Source organism: Anarrhichthys ocellatus, unplaced genomic scaffold (genome assembly GCF_004355925.1).
Source record: "Anarrhichthys ocellatus isolate YVR2014 unplaced genomic scaffold, GSC_Weel_1.0 scaffold11, whole genome shotgun sequence".
NCBI classification, from domain to species: domain Eukaryota; kingdom Metazoa; phylum Chordata; class Actinopteri; order Perciformes; family Anarhichadidae; genus Anarrhichthys; species Anarrhichthys ocellatus.
This window is the reverse complement of record NW_022280041.1, coordinates 10,644,601-10,657,730: the sequence shown is the minus strand read 5'-3', so window position 1 is coordinate 10,657,730 and position 13,130 is coordinate 10,644,601. Positions and strand designations below refer to the sequence as shown.

The window sequence follows — 13,130 nt, the reverse complement described above, 5'->3', positions numbered from 1 at the left end:
TTCACGAGTCCAAGTTGAATGAATGAATCTCAATACGTTCTCCACTCTTCAGAGAGAAGACGCTGTTTGATTGGCCAATGAGTAATGCCCAATCCTGATTTGGAAACAACGAACACATGCCTCCATTGCATTGCTCTAAGAGAGCTCAAACAGGTCTTCAGAGAGACGTCCCATTTGTCTGATCTCTACTCTATCATTCCGTATATGCGATCAGGGATTTTGGCAATTGCATGTATTTTATTGTGAAACTTACTAGTTACTAGTTGATGTTCTGTAAGAGTTTTATTGAAAATAACTCATGAAGGTACTTTCAGGTTATGTATAACACTTCAGTTCATTTAAGTCTTTTTTAAACCATCAGTGTTAAAAAAGCACCCGCATTTGTGATGACACAATGTTGTGTTTGTAATATCTTTAAGTCTTGCCAACATTCTATGTATCAATTTCCCCCATGGACCATACACGGACATGGTGTGGCACAACAGGAGGTTGTTCAAAGATTAACCGAAAGAAGGAAGAAGATGTTGGTCCATTGCCTTAACCTGCACTGTAAATTATTTCCAGGATTTCATGATATTTAGCTGTAATATTTCACAATAATTTCCATAATTACCAATTCACAGGCTTTAACTGTGACATTTCACAACATAAGACTGCATTCAGAATACCTCTAGTAGCCAGTAATTTAAGATAAATGTATTGTGAAATATTTTACAGTGGTATGTCCGTATTACGTTAGTAATTTGAATTAGATATTTTTTGTTGTGGTAACTACATGTGGCTAATTTTGCTGGTAACAGTAAGTAAGTAACAGTAAATTCACTGCAACACCAGCTCCTTCCAAACACACACACGTTATGGCCACTGCTTTGTTGATACATCAGTGAATAGAATGGCTGTGTGTTAGCACAACTGTCTATCCATTGGAAATACCAGGCAGACTTTGATTAATCGTAATAGGAAATGTGTTATAGCATCTGTAAATGTTTACACATTAATATGTAAGTTAATTGAAAAAGTCTGCGCATTAGAGTTGTACTGTGTCGCTGCCGTGCATGAAAACCCTGCAGACTTCCTGTTCGAAACCACAAAGAGGGCAGAAGGTCCTCGAGAAGTATGCGACCAAATGCATTGAGAGATCGTCTTTGACTGCCGACCACACCGAGGCTAAAAAAAGATCCTCACACCTCTGGATGTCTGGTGTGCAATCGGCACATTTACTGTCAACAGCCTGTGAAGAATAACGTCGACATAAAAACACTCGGGGGTGTTACTCTCACATTAGTTTGTGCCGCATGCAAAGCGAACTTCATAAATGACATGTTGCCTTGTTGTAGCCCTGCTGTGAGAGGGCCGACTGTGATGTTTCCGAACACATGAACACAACTTGAAGGAGTCGGACACGCTTTATGTTTGTAATGCCGTCCTGGACCAAGTGTGTCCCACTGACTCTGATATAGTGTTGCTGAGAGTTTGGTGTGCTTTTGATTCACTAAGTAATCACAAAAAAGAACCAAATAACATCTGTGGTCTGAAGGAGGAAACATTATACACAGGGGCATTTATGCCTTTAGCAGCAGATATTTATTTTTTTAAATCATTTTCCAGGCGTGCACGCTCTCTCGGGTTTCTCTCTCTCTCTCTCTCTCTCTCTCTCTCTCTGGTAGCTGAGCTCACAGTCGCCACAGACGATGGGTTATTTGTGGTTGGGTTTTTGTGCATTGTTGGCTACAAGTAAAGCGAGAGTGGAAAAATGATATCTATCAGATCAAAGAGACCAGACTTGATTGTACAGGAACATGTTTAATTGTCACAAGGTCAATCTTTACCTGATATGGAGGGGAAATCTGACAAAAATGCCCCCTCTAATAACAGACTAATGAAACATATCCAGCTCTGCTGCCTTACACTGGAGTCCACACAGTCACTCAGGTGGCATCTCTCTGTCTTGTTGATCTGTTGGCCTTGTTCCTTCTTAAAGCAGAATAAAGGAGGTTGTTTTTTCATTGTGTTGTGGCAACCCTGGGAATAAGACATGAAATAGTGAATTGCGTAAAGGTGTTTTTTTTGTTGAGACTGTGTCAGAGAGGTGTCCTGTTGTGACGTTTATATTTCAAGGAGTGGACAAAATAATAGAAACCACCCCCCAAAAAACAATAATGAAATCCAGAACAGCACCAACTTCAGTCTTGCACAATGACCATCGGCCACAGTTTTACAATCTTTAATCAGTCCTCTTTGTAGTACATTGAACTGGATATTGTAGAAGTGTTGTTCTTTGCTCTTTTTTGTTCATCCGCATGCTCTGTTTTCCCTCCTGTTAGTGGAACCACACTATAAAAATACTCACCTCTGCATTCGGAGCCGAGGCATCGAAGGATCTAGCTTGAGAGTCTGGTTGTGAAAAAAACAAACAAAAGCCTTCATTAAAATGTACTATATTTTATGGTTCTCATTCATTTCTTTACTGCTCTCTTCCCTTTCACATACATTTGTTTCTGTTTGTCTTGAACATTGTGTATACTGCTTAAGCCAGGGAAACAACCAGGATGGTGGTGAATGCTAAAGCTCCACTCAAGAAACACACCGAAACAAGAGATTCTTCATCATCTGCAGAGCTTCCAGCATTGTTTTCATTACATTTGATCAGAAAGTTGCTTGCGCAGTAGTAAATAGCTGTGTAACTTTGCAGAAAATAAAGAGACAAAATGCACTTACAAAACCTACAACTTATCCATTCTCCCTAAGGGCAGACATGACACATACAATGAAAACATCGGAGGAGTCATCTCATTTAAATTGCCGGGGTGACTTCAGATAATCTGTATATGTTCTCTACTGTGTTTGATTGGTCAATCAGAGAGGACTCTAAATGACCACATGGTCAGTGTTCTCTGAGCCGCTTGTGAAACTGCAGCACCTTCAGCCACCGTCTGACTTCCGATGCTCCTAAAGTAGTGCTATTATGGTGAGGATGGCCTCTGAGTGAGGGGGTACGCCGTTCCCACCATTTTGTACTCGGCGGCTGATGTTACCACAGTCTTGGAAAGAAAGGGGTGAGTAGAGGGGTATTCAATTGGTTGCAATCTGCAACCACACCGCTAGATCCCACCAAATCCTACACTCTGTCCCTTTAAGATAACACTGTCAAAGATAAGTTCTGGTTGGAATGTGTTGTGAAGAGGAGGGACTGTAGATACCCCTCCTCTTCACCTTGCTCCCATTACTGTTTGGTCTATCTAGCCATTTAGTTTCTTATTGACTATAGAAGACACATGTTAGCCACATGTGTTAACTCCCTGGCACTATGTTAATAAATACATACATGCATACTGATCACAGAGTGTTTTCATTCATCAGTTATAAAAGACACATTTTAGCAAAAATGCAATGGTTGCTCTTATTGGGTCACATGCAACTTAACATTGACCTCTGATCTCCTGATAGTAGTATGTTTATAATATATTTTGTTTAGACATTTCTTAGCGCTGGTATAGATGAAATTACAAGTATTGATATGTAGTGCAACTAGGAGACAGGAAAATGATTGTGATGATAGTTTCTGTTAATTGTAGTTTCAGAAAACTTAAACAGCGCTGACTAAACAGCACTTTGACTGAATTTAAAGCTTCACTGAGACCAGTCTTTGCATGAGCTAATACATCAATCTGGACTTTAGTTTTTCTTATGCACAGCATCTAAGACACGATGCTTGTTTTTTGACAAAGTTATGTAAGATGTAAGGCTCGCTGAAGTGCATGACTCTGTGGCCTGGAAGCTATGGCCCGGTCTTCCTGTGTTCATGCTCTGCTAGGACTCATGTTTCCACCAATGGAAACTTATACTGTAGTTCCCACCACCTTCACCACAGGTGTGAACGGTGAATGGTGAGAGCCGGCTGTAGATTGAAAGGTGCAACATACGTATCTGGCAAAAGAAGATATTAATAGATCGTAGGGGATTTTCATGAGCGTGCTCTGTCTGTGTCTGTGTCCAGTATTACACTTTATGTACGGAGGAAGATCCATGTGACAGTGGCACACATTGCATAAAAAAAACTTTTATTTTCTTTCAACATTATTTAAAATTGTACATTTAGTCATGTAAAGTGATGCTGTCTTGCAAGTGATCGACAGGACAGAGAGATGATTTGCTGTAAAGGCAAAGTCCAACTTCACTGTTTTCTACTCTTTACTCTCGAGTACACACAAACATCTTCCACGTTGTCCTGGTGACGGTGCCGTTCACTTGTTCTGTTCAGATTCAGCGCAGCATAATAGATTTCTGCATCTTGGTTCTGGTAATGACAAAATAACAAATTATGTGAGACATACAGTACTGGAAGAAAACATGAAATATCTGTTATTAAAATTGTATGCAGGGATTCTATAGCTATGAATTTATTTGATCATACAGTAGTTTCACCTACCACGACGTCAGAAGCTGCAGAACATGCCAGGTGAGAAACAGCTCCTGAAAATCAAGACATACATCATCACGCCGGATCAATACATTTATTAATTTTTTTATTCTGAAAGTCTTACCTTTGCAGACAGAGCAAGTCTTTTTTTTCAACTTGTACATGGCGGAAGCCAAGACAAGCAGCACTGCAATGAAAACGGCCAATGCTGCACTCAGGCAATACACCTGGAGAAGAGGGACTTTGGTAGAACCTCCTAACATGCGGTGAAGAGAACACATTTCATATCCTTTTGATATATTTATATTGATGGATATACAATAAATATGGTTAATTTAATGTCTGTTTTAAACATGAGCAGGATGGAACAAACAATCATCAGCTTTTATCACCTACCTACAATCTCCACTCTCGTTCCACTGCCAAGCACAATCTCACCGCAGGAGGCCAGAGCACAGTAGTACATCCCTCCATCAGTGGAGCTCACAGACTTCAAAGTGAGGTTCAAAGTGAAATCTTTCACGTGAGGCTCAACGTTGGGGAGATATTCACACTCGTCCGCATGGCGATAAATGACCGTAGGCTGAGCAGCACCATGTCTGAACCAGTAGAGGCTCTGCTCCCCCGCACATGCTCCAGCATGCACTGTACAGCTCAAATTAACAGAGTCTCCCGTCCGAAGCTGCTCCAACGCCGGCTGATGGACGACAGCGCGGATGTTGGATGGTGATGCTTTGACGTGTAGGAAAGCTCCCTGTCCAAATTCAATTGTGTTGAATTCTAAACACCCACAGTAATATGTTGCTGAATCCGACAGGCGAAGATCCTCGATTACGAGGTGGTTGGTACCTTCATCACCTTGTGCTGCGACTCGAAACCTCTTTTTATACGCGGGGGAGATGGACATCTCTGTTTTTCACATCCCAATTGATATAATGAGAGGTTTGCCTCCCATTTTTTGCTGGTACCAAGAGAGGAAAGTAACAGCATTATCCTGACAAAAGCACTTTAAAGTCACATTCTGCCCAACGTTAGCTGTTATGACCCCACTGTCCTGAGTTATACTTGAGGTCTTGTTAACAGCTGGCACCTGACCTGCATAGGAAAAATGCATACGATTATATCATCTCTGCCTTTAAAACCTCATCTCTCTCTCTTCAAATTGTATTCATGCATATAGAAACAATGAAAAAGGGTTTAAAATACTCACAGATTTGGCTGAGAAGCACAAGAAAAATACAAAGTGGCATCATCCCTGAAGCTCTGCAGTTTGTAGCCTGTGTGTTTACGGACGCAGCCAACCCTTATAGGAGATGGAGGCTGTTTGTGATTGGCTAAGCTGACTGGTTTGGTTTAGAGTCCTGCAATTTGTCCCTTTGCAATAGTTGAGTCTGTTCAGGTGATCAGAGGTGTAATTTAGGTTGATTTAGTCTCTTTGGTCACATCAGTGTTGGAGGACAGAAGTTGTAACAACATGTTTGTGTGCCATGAAAATTACCTTTTTTTTGGATAGAGGCGTTGTGCACGTCAGTGTTTGTTCTCCATGATATACATAGTGCTTAGAGAGGATTTTTTTTAATTTGGTAGATTCAGATGTGCTTATATGATTACAGATATAATTATTTGTGGAAGTGTATGTTCGGGAATGTTTGCGGTTAGGTGGGTTCAAAGGGAGTGTGTGGAAGAGGTGTAGAAAGAAAATTAGAAATCGTGGTCGAGTGATTCAACACATTTTACTTAACTGCTAGGTACATTTTGATAACCTATAGCTCCCTTCATGCCAGTGATGTGGACTTTGTTCCAATGTTTAGAGGAAACCACATATGAAGACTGACCACAATGTTGCACAGAGTCATTGTTTTTTTGCTGTCCTCTTCTGTGTTTCTAGTCGTGAATTGGATCTGATTCAGTGTTGCTTTACTGCTCTCTACTGTACTATTTTTAACTTGTTTTTAAGGTGTTATGTTGTATGCTATGGTTAGCCGTCAATGCCAAGTGCAGCGTAGGTAAAAGGAGGAAAAATGTTGAGAACAAAGGGAAGAGGTAGCATCTAAAAGCTCTCATTTTAACCTATTGTATCATGTGTAAAATATACAAATAGCACATCCTGTGTTGATATGCTTCCCATTAGCTTCTGCCCCACATGGGACATACCTCAACTTAAAGTGAAATTTGAATTCCCCTTATATTTTGTGTGTGGAAATATATACTAAAAATGATACTGCAGCTTAGTTAGCATTCACCACCAGTGTTGAGGGCTGGCATTTGTAGGAGACATGATTGTTGATGTTCTTCCCCTTTTCCCCTACACACACATAACCTTATACCGTTAGTGATTTAGTAGTTGGGAGCAGCCATTGTGCTGTAAAGTTTGTATTGCACTCAAAAAGTGGAAGCTAGCTAGCTAATTAGCCTAGCTTCCTACCGGTAGCAGGTAGGATGTACAAAGAGAGCTGGATACAGCGTTGGAGGCGGGGCCTTGTTCATTCCTATTCCTATGGAAGTAGCTCAGTGGCGTATGAATCCAAAAAAGTTTGACTTTCCAGTTCAAAAGTACCCAGATCTTCATGGCGATCATCCGCATCTATGGGCCCATAGAGAAGGTGCATTAGCGTTTCCTTTAACCCCGCCTCCCAGCCCTTGGTCCAGCCCAGGCAGCAACCTCCGGTTCTGACGAGTGAAGGCAATGCGGAAGTGTCTTCAACTTTCATTCTCTCTACTGGTCAGCAGGGGGCAACTCCTCTGGTTACAAAAAGAAGTCTGATAGTATGGAAGTCTATGAGAAAATGACCCTACTTCTCACTTTATTTATTCCCTAAGTAAACATTGTGGACACAGTTTATGGTCTCAATCGATAGTGTCAAGTCTTCTTCAACACAGCATGATGTTCTTATATGCTTTAGGGCGGGCCTACAGTGATTGACAGGTGACTGCCGCTACCAGAGACGTATACGGAGTCTCTACATCACTCTTCCGCATTCCAAATATGGTAACTTCTGTTCACTGGTCGCAAAAAGCCAAGATGGTGATGACTGTATTCTAAAATGGCGACGGCCAAATCATCCAAACTCAAGGCATCAAAGCGGCAGTCCACAAACCAGTGTGTGACGTCACGATGCCTACGTCTCTTCTTATACACAGTCTATGATCCAGCCTCGTTCTTGGGTTCATTCACATGAACAGAGGAAGGAAAAATAGCAATTAATGCATTTTACAACTTTTACGACCTACTGATTTAAATAAGCTCCATTTAAGGGTTCGCCCTAGGATGTTCCAATGTAAGCTGTGGAAGAGTCTCCAGGGCATGATCAGTGCTGTGTTTATCTTACACTTAAGAAAAGAGTGGGGCTAGCTAGCATTAGCTGTTTCTTTTTCATCTGGTTTTTACAAATGACCAGACTCTCAAAACTCACAGTAATGAGTAGTACAGTAGTCCTAGTGCAATAATTGGACAATTTCACAATCTATGGTGGCTTAAACTAACAACACATCACTGATATAAGTGCCTTGAGGTGTGGACAGTGACAGAGCTAACATTGCTACTGTACATTATATTTTGCTTGTCACATTACATGCTGAGGTAGGGGATTTTACTACTGTAACGTGAGATAAAGTGATGAATAAGATTGGAAAGGAATATATCTTAATGATTTATCATGCCTATGAATCACATACAAACCTTTGTCAGCATTTCCTGGAGCATACCATTTTAGACTGTTGGTTTCAGTGTGGTGCAATCGAATTGCAATTCTCAGAAAAACGGATGAAATATAATCCACCATAGTGAAAATAAAGCTACTCATGCAGTAGACTTTACCAAGCAGAGGCAGGCTACTGCGTCTGATTCAAATAAGTCGTTTGATGTTTGTGGTCTGTACATGAGGTGAAAGCTTTACGGTTGTTGACGCAGTAGGGATGAGTCACTACTGACCAACACTCCTCTCCCTTCAACCCGAAGCTACTTCCTGAGTCGCGCAAAGTGACAGAATAAGACGGCCCAATTGTCGCTGTTTCTCAAACAAGTAAAAAGATCCTCCTTTTCTGGAGAATGTGAGTCAGATGTGGCAAACAATGAGAAGAGGAAGCAGCCCCGCACACTAAAAGCCTTGCATGTTGAGCACTTGGCCGCTTGTCAAACTCTTTTGTCTTCAATGTCTTTTCAATGTCATTTGGAGCTTGTTTTTGTGCTGAATTTCCCAAAAGCGTGTGTGTGGAGAACCCTTTTTGCTCAGGTCATCTGCTGAAGAGACAAGCTTTTTTTGTTATTCAGTCCAGCTAAACTTTGCAACGTGTCTTTGACTGATGAAAGCAGCGTGTCTTTTGACCTTCTTATAGGACAGGAAACCTGCAGTGTTTTCGTTCCACAGCACAAAGGCCCGCACAGACCTGCTGCGAGAAAGGCTGCTAATATCTAGAAAGCTGTCATTTGGAGCTGATTTGTCAAATGACAGTTGAAATGATTCAGTCAATTTAGAACATTTGGAAATAAAAATAAAATCTCATAATGGATTTACCAACTTTACATATTATGTTTTATCATTACTAGACCGTCCCACATTCAAACCACGAGTGATTTCAAACTCATGTCAATTTAGGATTGCCGGAGAAAAGTTACATGGAATTACTACATTACTCTCATCTCACTTCAATCTCTTCAAACACAACTGAAAGAGCATGTTGTTAGTGGGTTTGCAACACGTGGACACTGCCCTGTTGCCCTGTGCCAACAGGATGCGGTACATTTTACACATGAGGTTTTCTGCTATCTATTTGTTTGTCACAATAGTTGAAAATGGGTCAGAGCACCACATTCAGCAGCAGATACATGTTTTTTTCTCACCGAGCTTTTGGCATTAAGACATAAAGCAGGTCATTTAACTTTAAAGTCTCTTTTACCCTTACCCAAAGATATACAGAAACATTGAGGCAACTTTTAGAACAACATGCGGTTGCAGAGAAGAGAAGGTAAAGCTCGGCCCCCAATAGTTTTGTCTCCTACTCCCTCACAGCTTAATGTACTGTATCGATGCATTTGTTTTTATCATTTTTGTTTGTTTGTATAAAGTGTGACTTTATGTGTTCTATTTGTGGCTTTTTACCTGTTAATTCACATGTAAGTTTATAACTATATGCATGAGATGGAGAATTGAAAAAGTGGAGGCGTTATTGTGAAGCGACTGGGACAAACAAAGAGCGTCACAAATAAGACCACAAAGACATCCTGTCAGGCGGGGGGCAGGGGGGAGAGGAGGGCGACAAAATCACTGGGGCTGAACTTATGTATGCGAGATTGACCAGAGCGGGAACTCAGAGTTTTTTTTTTCTTTTCTCAATCTTTTCACAATACTCTGTTGACTGCAGGACTTGTAAAGTTATCACTGGCTTCATGAGTGTTTGAGAGGATCAAGTTAAGAGATACAAAACACCAAAGCTTACATAGTTCTCAACTTGATCGAGGACGAGGAGGGATGGGAGAAACACTTTTGTGACAATGACACATATATACGGTATATATATATATAATATATGATCATAATACGTAGTTAAAATGAAGAAAAGCTGACCTACTTATTTGGTAAAGCTGAAATTCTGCAATTTCTAAATAAATGTATATTTTGACTCAAACCATGAAACTGAGTATTTCTGATTACTTTAATGGCATTGCATGGTGGTGTCATGGTACTGACGGTGCTCAGGGCAGAGGTGAGATATTTACTCTCTGTCAGTCGACCACAACAACACCTCCAAACACATCGCTCTGTGGGTGGAACAAACAGGACACGCCCAACAAGTGACTTTGAGATGTTCTCATGCACTGTCTCTGTGGTGTGTTCACTTTAAATAACGTATCTTTCCAGCCTGGTGGTCAGGGCAACGTGTAACTGTTTGATGAGTTAAGCAAAATGTGTTGATCATTTTGAAAAGGTAGAACTGTATGAGCATCATGATGTAGCACTTGTATGAGTGTAGATTGACTGCTGCCCTCTACCGACTGAGAGCCTAACTGCACCCAACTAACTGAGTAGAAGCAAGGCCTGATGCTGAATTTAAAGGGGCACTCAGTTTACTCGTCAAGAAGAGAGCTACCAGGATAATGTCCTCTGAAAGAAGATAGCTGATGGTTCCTGGTAGCTCTCTTCTTGGACCTAACTCTCTTCTTTCAGGGGACATCATCCTAGGATAATGCAAGAAGAGAGATAAAGTATTTTGAAAGAAGACAGCTACTAGGATAATGTCTTCTGGAAAAAACAACTCCTGCATTGTCAGCAGAATTGCATTATGTGAAATGTTGAATCCAGTGTTGAACTTCAATACGAAATAGTTGGAACACCCCTTTAGCCACAGTCAGAGGTATAGAAGAGGGTAAAACCACCTAGAGTCACGGTAGCCCACCTGTTACATACACACAGAGTGATCAAAGCAGGAAGATTTACAGTAAACACATGCAGGGCACATGAGGACAGAGGACTTTGTAGGAATGAAAAAAAATGAATGCATTTATTGAATACATATTTTCATACTGGTGAATGCTCTATGGTGCTCAGCAGTTGGAGGTACACTAACATGCATTAGAATGCACGCGGGTCTGGATCGGCTACGTAAGCAAAGCACAGAGAAGCTTGAATTACAACATAGAGAGAGAGAGACTTCATTTTCTGCTCAGGTAGACATTACTCCACTATATCTTTTCATAGCAACTAGTTGTTTGATGCTTACTAGTGGCATGAGTTTCAAATTAAGCAACTTTTTAATAAAATGTTATAATAGGAATTTAAATTACAGGAGTTGGTGGGTGGTGTAGAAGGTGTGGTCACTTCAGGTGAGACAGTCTAACTCCAGCATAAATGGTCTCCTCCTCTGGGTTCCTCTGTCCTCTGCTCTGGCCGTGCCTCTTCTTGAAGTCCAGTGCTACGTACTGTGGAGCATCAGATTCCTCATTCTGAAGAAAATAACAGACGTTATTACTAAGTTATTAATAATAACTGATGCTAAACTTATTTAGACATGGGATGCGTCTATATACAAAATATAAATACAGCTCACATGTTGGGAAGATTTTTGAGCTTACCTGACTGTCAGGGGTGTCTTCTGGGACACTCAAGTGGGGTTGCAGCACTGTAGTAACAGAAAAACATCAGATTTTTTTTGTCATTACCTTTAGTCATTCGCATGATTGATGATATTGATGATAAAAAAAAAAAGATCTGTGGATTTTCTCGAGTACCCTTGACATTATTGCTGGAAAATAGAAATTATATGTACTTTTCAAATGACGTCTCAGAGACAGATACCTCAAAATAAAACCCAAACTGGCTGCATGGCGAGATAGCACTACGCATGAAAACATGGTTTAGAATTGTGTGTGGATCAATCCTTCCTTGTATCCCCATTAAAACAAGAGATAGAAAGACCGACTTCTTCTCTAGTAAATATGAATTAGTAGTACCTTGAGAATGGAGATATTTCCTCCTGGACATTTTGCAGAGGATGCCGATTAGGATGATGTTCAAGACACCAGACACAAGCAGAGCTGCGACCGAGCATTTCATCAAGAGAGGAAAAATGTCACCCTGTTGCTCTGAGAAAAGAAAAAGCAATGTAGACAAGCCCAAATAAAAAGTGTCTTTAATTTAGATTTTTTTTCTCTAAACTTTGCTCACCTCCAACGTCCAGTCTTGTTCCGCTCCCAAACAGTATCTCTCCACATGAAGCCACGGCACAGTAGTACGTCCCAGCATCAGACCGGCTCACATTTGTCTTCGATAAGCTGTAAACACAGCTCTGTGCAGGAGGCTCCAGGCTCTGTACACACTGACTGCTGATGTGCGTGTGGATGTACATAATACCCAAGTGGGAATTTCTTGAATCCTCCTTTTTGAACCAGTACACACTGTGTTCTGTGTCGCTGGTTCCAGTGTGCACGGTGCAGTTCAGAGTCACAGAGCCTCCTGGCTTCACAGAGTCAGACGCCGGCTGCTGGAGGAAAGACCTGCGGCTGGACTCTGGAGGAATACACGTGTATAGAAAGAGTTATTAAATGGAAAATCAACTGGGAAAAAGAGATTTGTGTGTCCAAAATCAAAATACCTTTCAAAACCAAAAACGTGCCATTTTCAAATTCAGTGACTGCAATACTGATATGTCCGCAGTAGTACATAGCTGAATCCGAGTCCTGGACATTAGAAATGTTCAAATGGTAGAACTCTGCATCAGTGTGAACTGAAAAGCGTTTGTTGTCTTTAAACTGGTTGTAGAAGATGTTGCTGTCAGGTGAATGTTTGTAGAACGAGGATATTATCTGAGGTTGCTCCCCTGCAACCTGCTTGTACCAGCACAGATTGTTGGCCCTGGAGACATAGAAACACGGTAAAGTCACGTTGTGTCCGGGCTTAGCGTAGAGTAGAACGCCATCTGAAACACAGAAAGATAGAAATCAATGACCAGTGAATGCAAGACATCACTTTAGACATTCCAAAAGTTAAAAAAAATCTAATTTTCAGGCACGGAAAATATCGTTCGCAGTGACTTACAAGCTCCAAAGACAGGAACCAAGAGCGCGTACAATTTGAACATCTCCGGTGTTCAGACCGTAACAGTGTGATGGCGGTATGAGTAAAGGGGTCGAGGACGACAGCTACGCCGTCAGCGGAAAAATGTCTGTACGTGACCCAAGTGGCGCACATTTTGTGGGTGTCAGTACTCCTACTAA

At 41.1% G+C, this 13,130-nt stretch overlaps 1 protein-coding gene and 1 pseudogene across 1 annotated transcript; both read right to left on the bottom strand.

Moving 5' to 3' along the window:
• Positions 1 to 4,127: 4,127 nt before the first annotated feature.
• On the bottom strand, positions 4,128 to 5,683 carry LOC116385627 (uncharacterized; annotated as a pseudogene).
• Positions 5,684 to 11,231: 5,548 nt separating this feature from the next.
• On the bottom strand, positions 11,232 to 13,039 carry LOC116385474 (uncharacterized). Its single transcript, XM_031850969.1, has 6 exons — positions 12,952 to 13,039; positions 12,506 to 12,832; positions 12,082 to 12,426; positions 11,868 to 11,999; positions 11,490 to 11,536; positions 11,232 to 11,360 (listed from the first exon to the last, which is right to left on the bottom strand). Exons 1-6 carry the CDS (start codon positions 12,992 to 12,994, stop codon positions 11,232 to 11,234), a joined length of 1,023 nt encoding a protein of 340 aa, XP_031706829.1. The 5' UTR covers positions 12,995 to 13,039.
• Between the last annotated feature and the right edge of the window lie 91 nt (positions 13,040 to 13,130).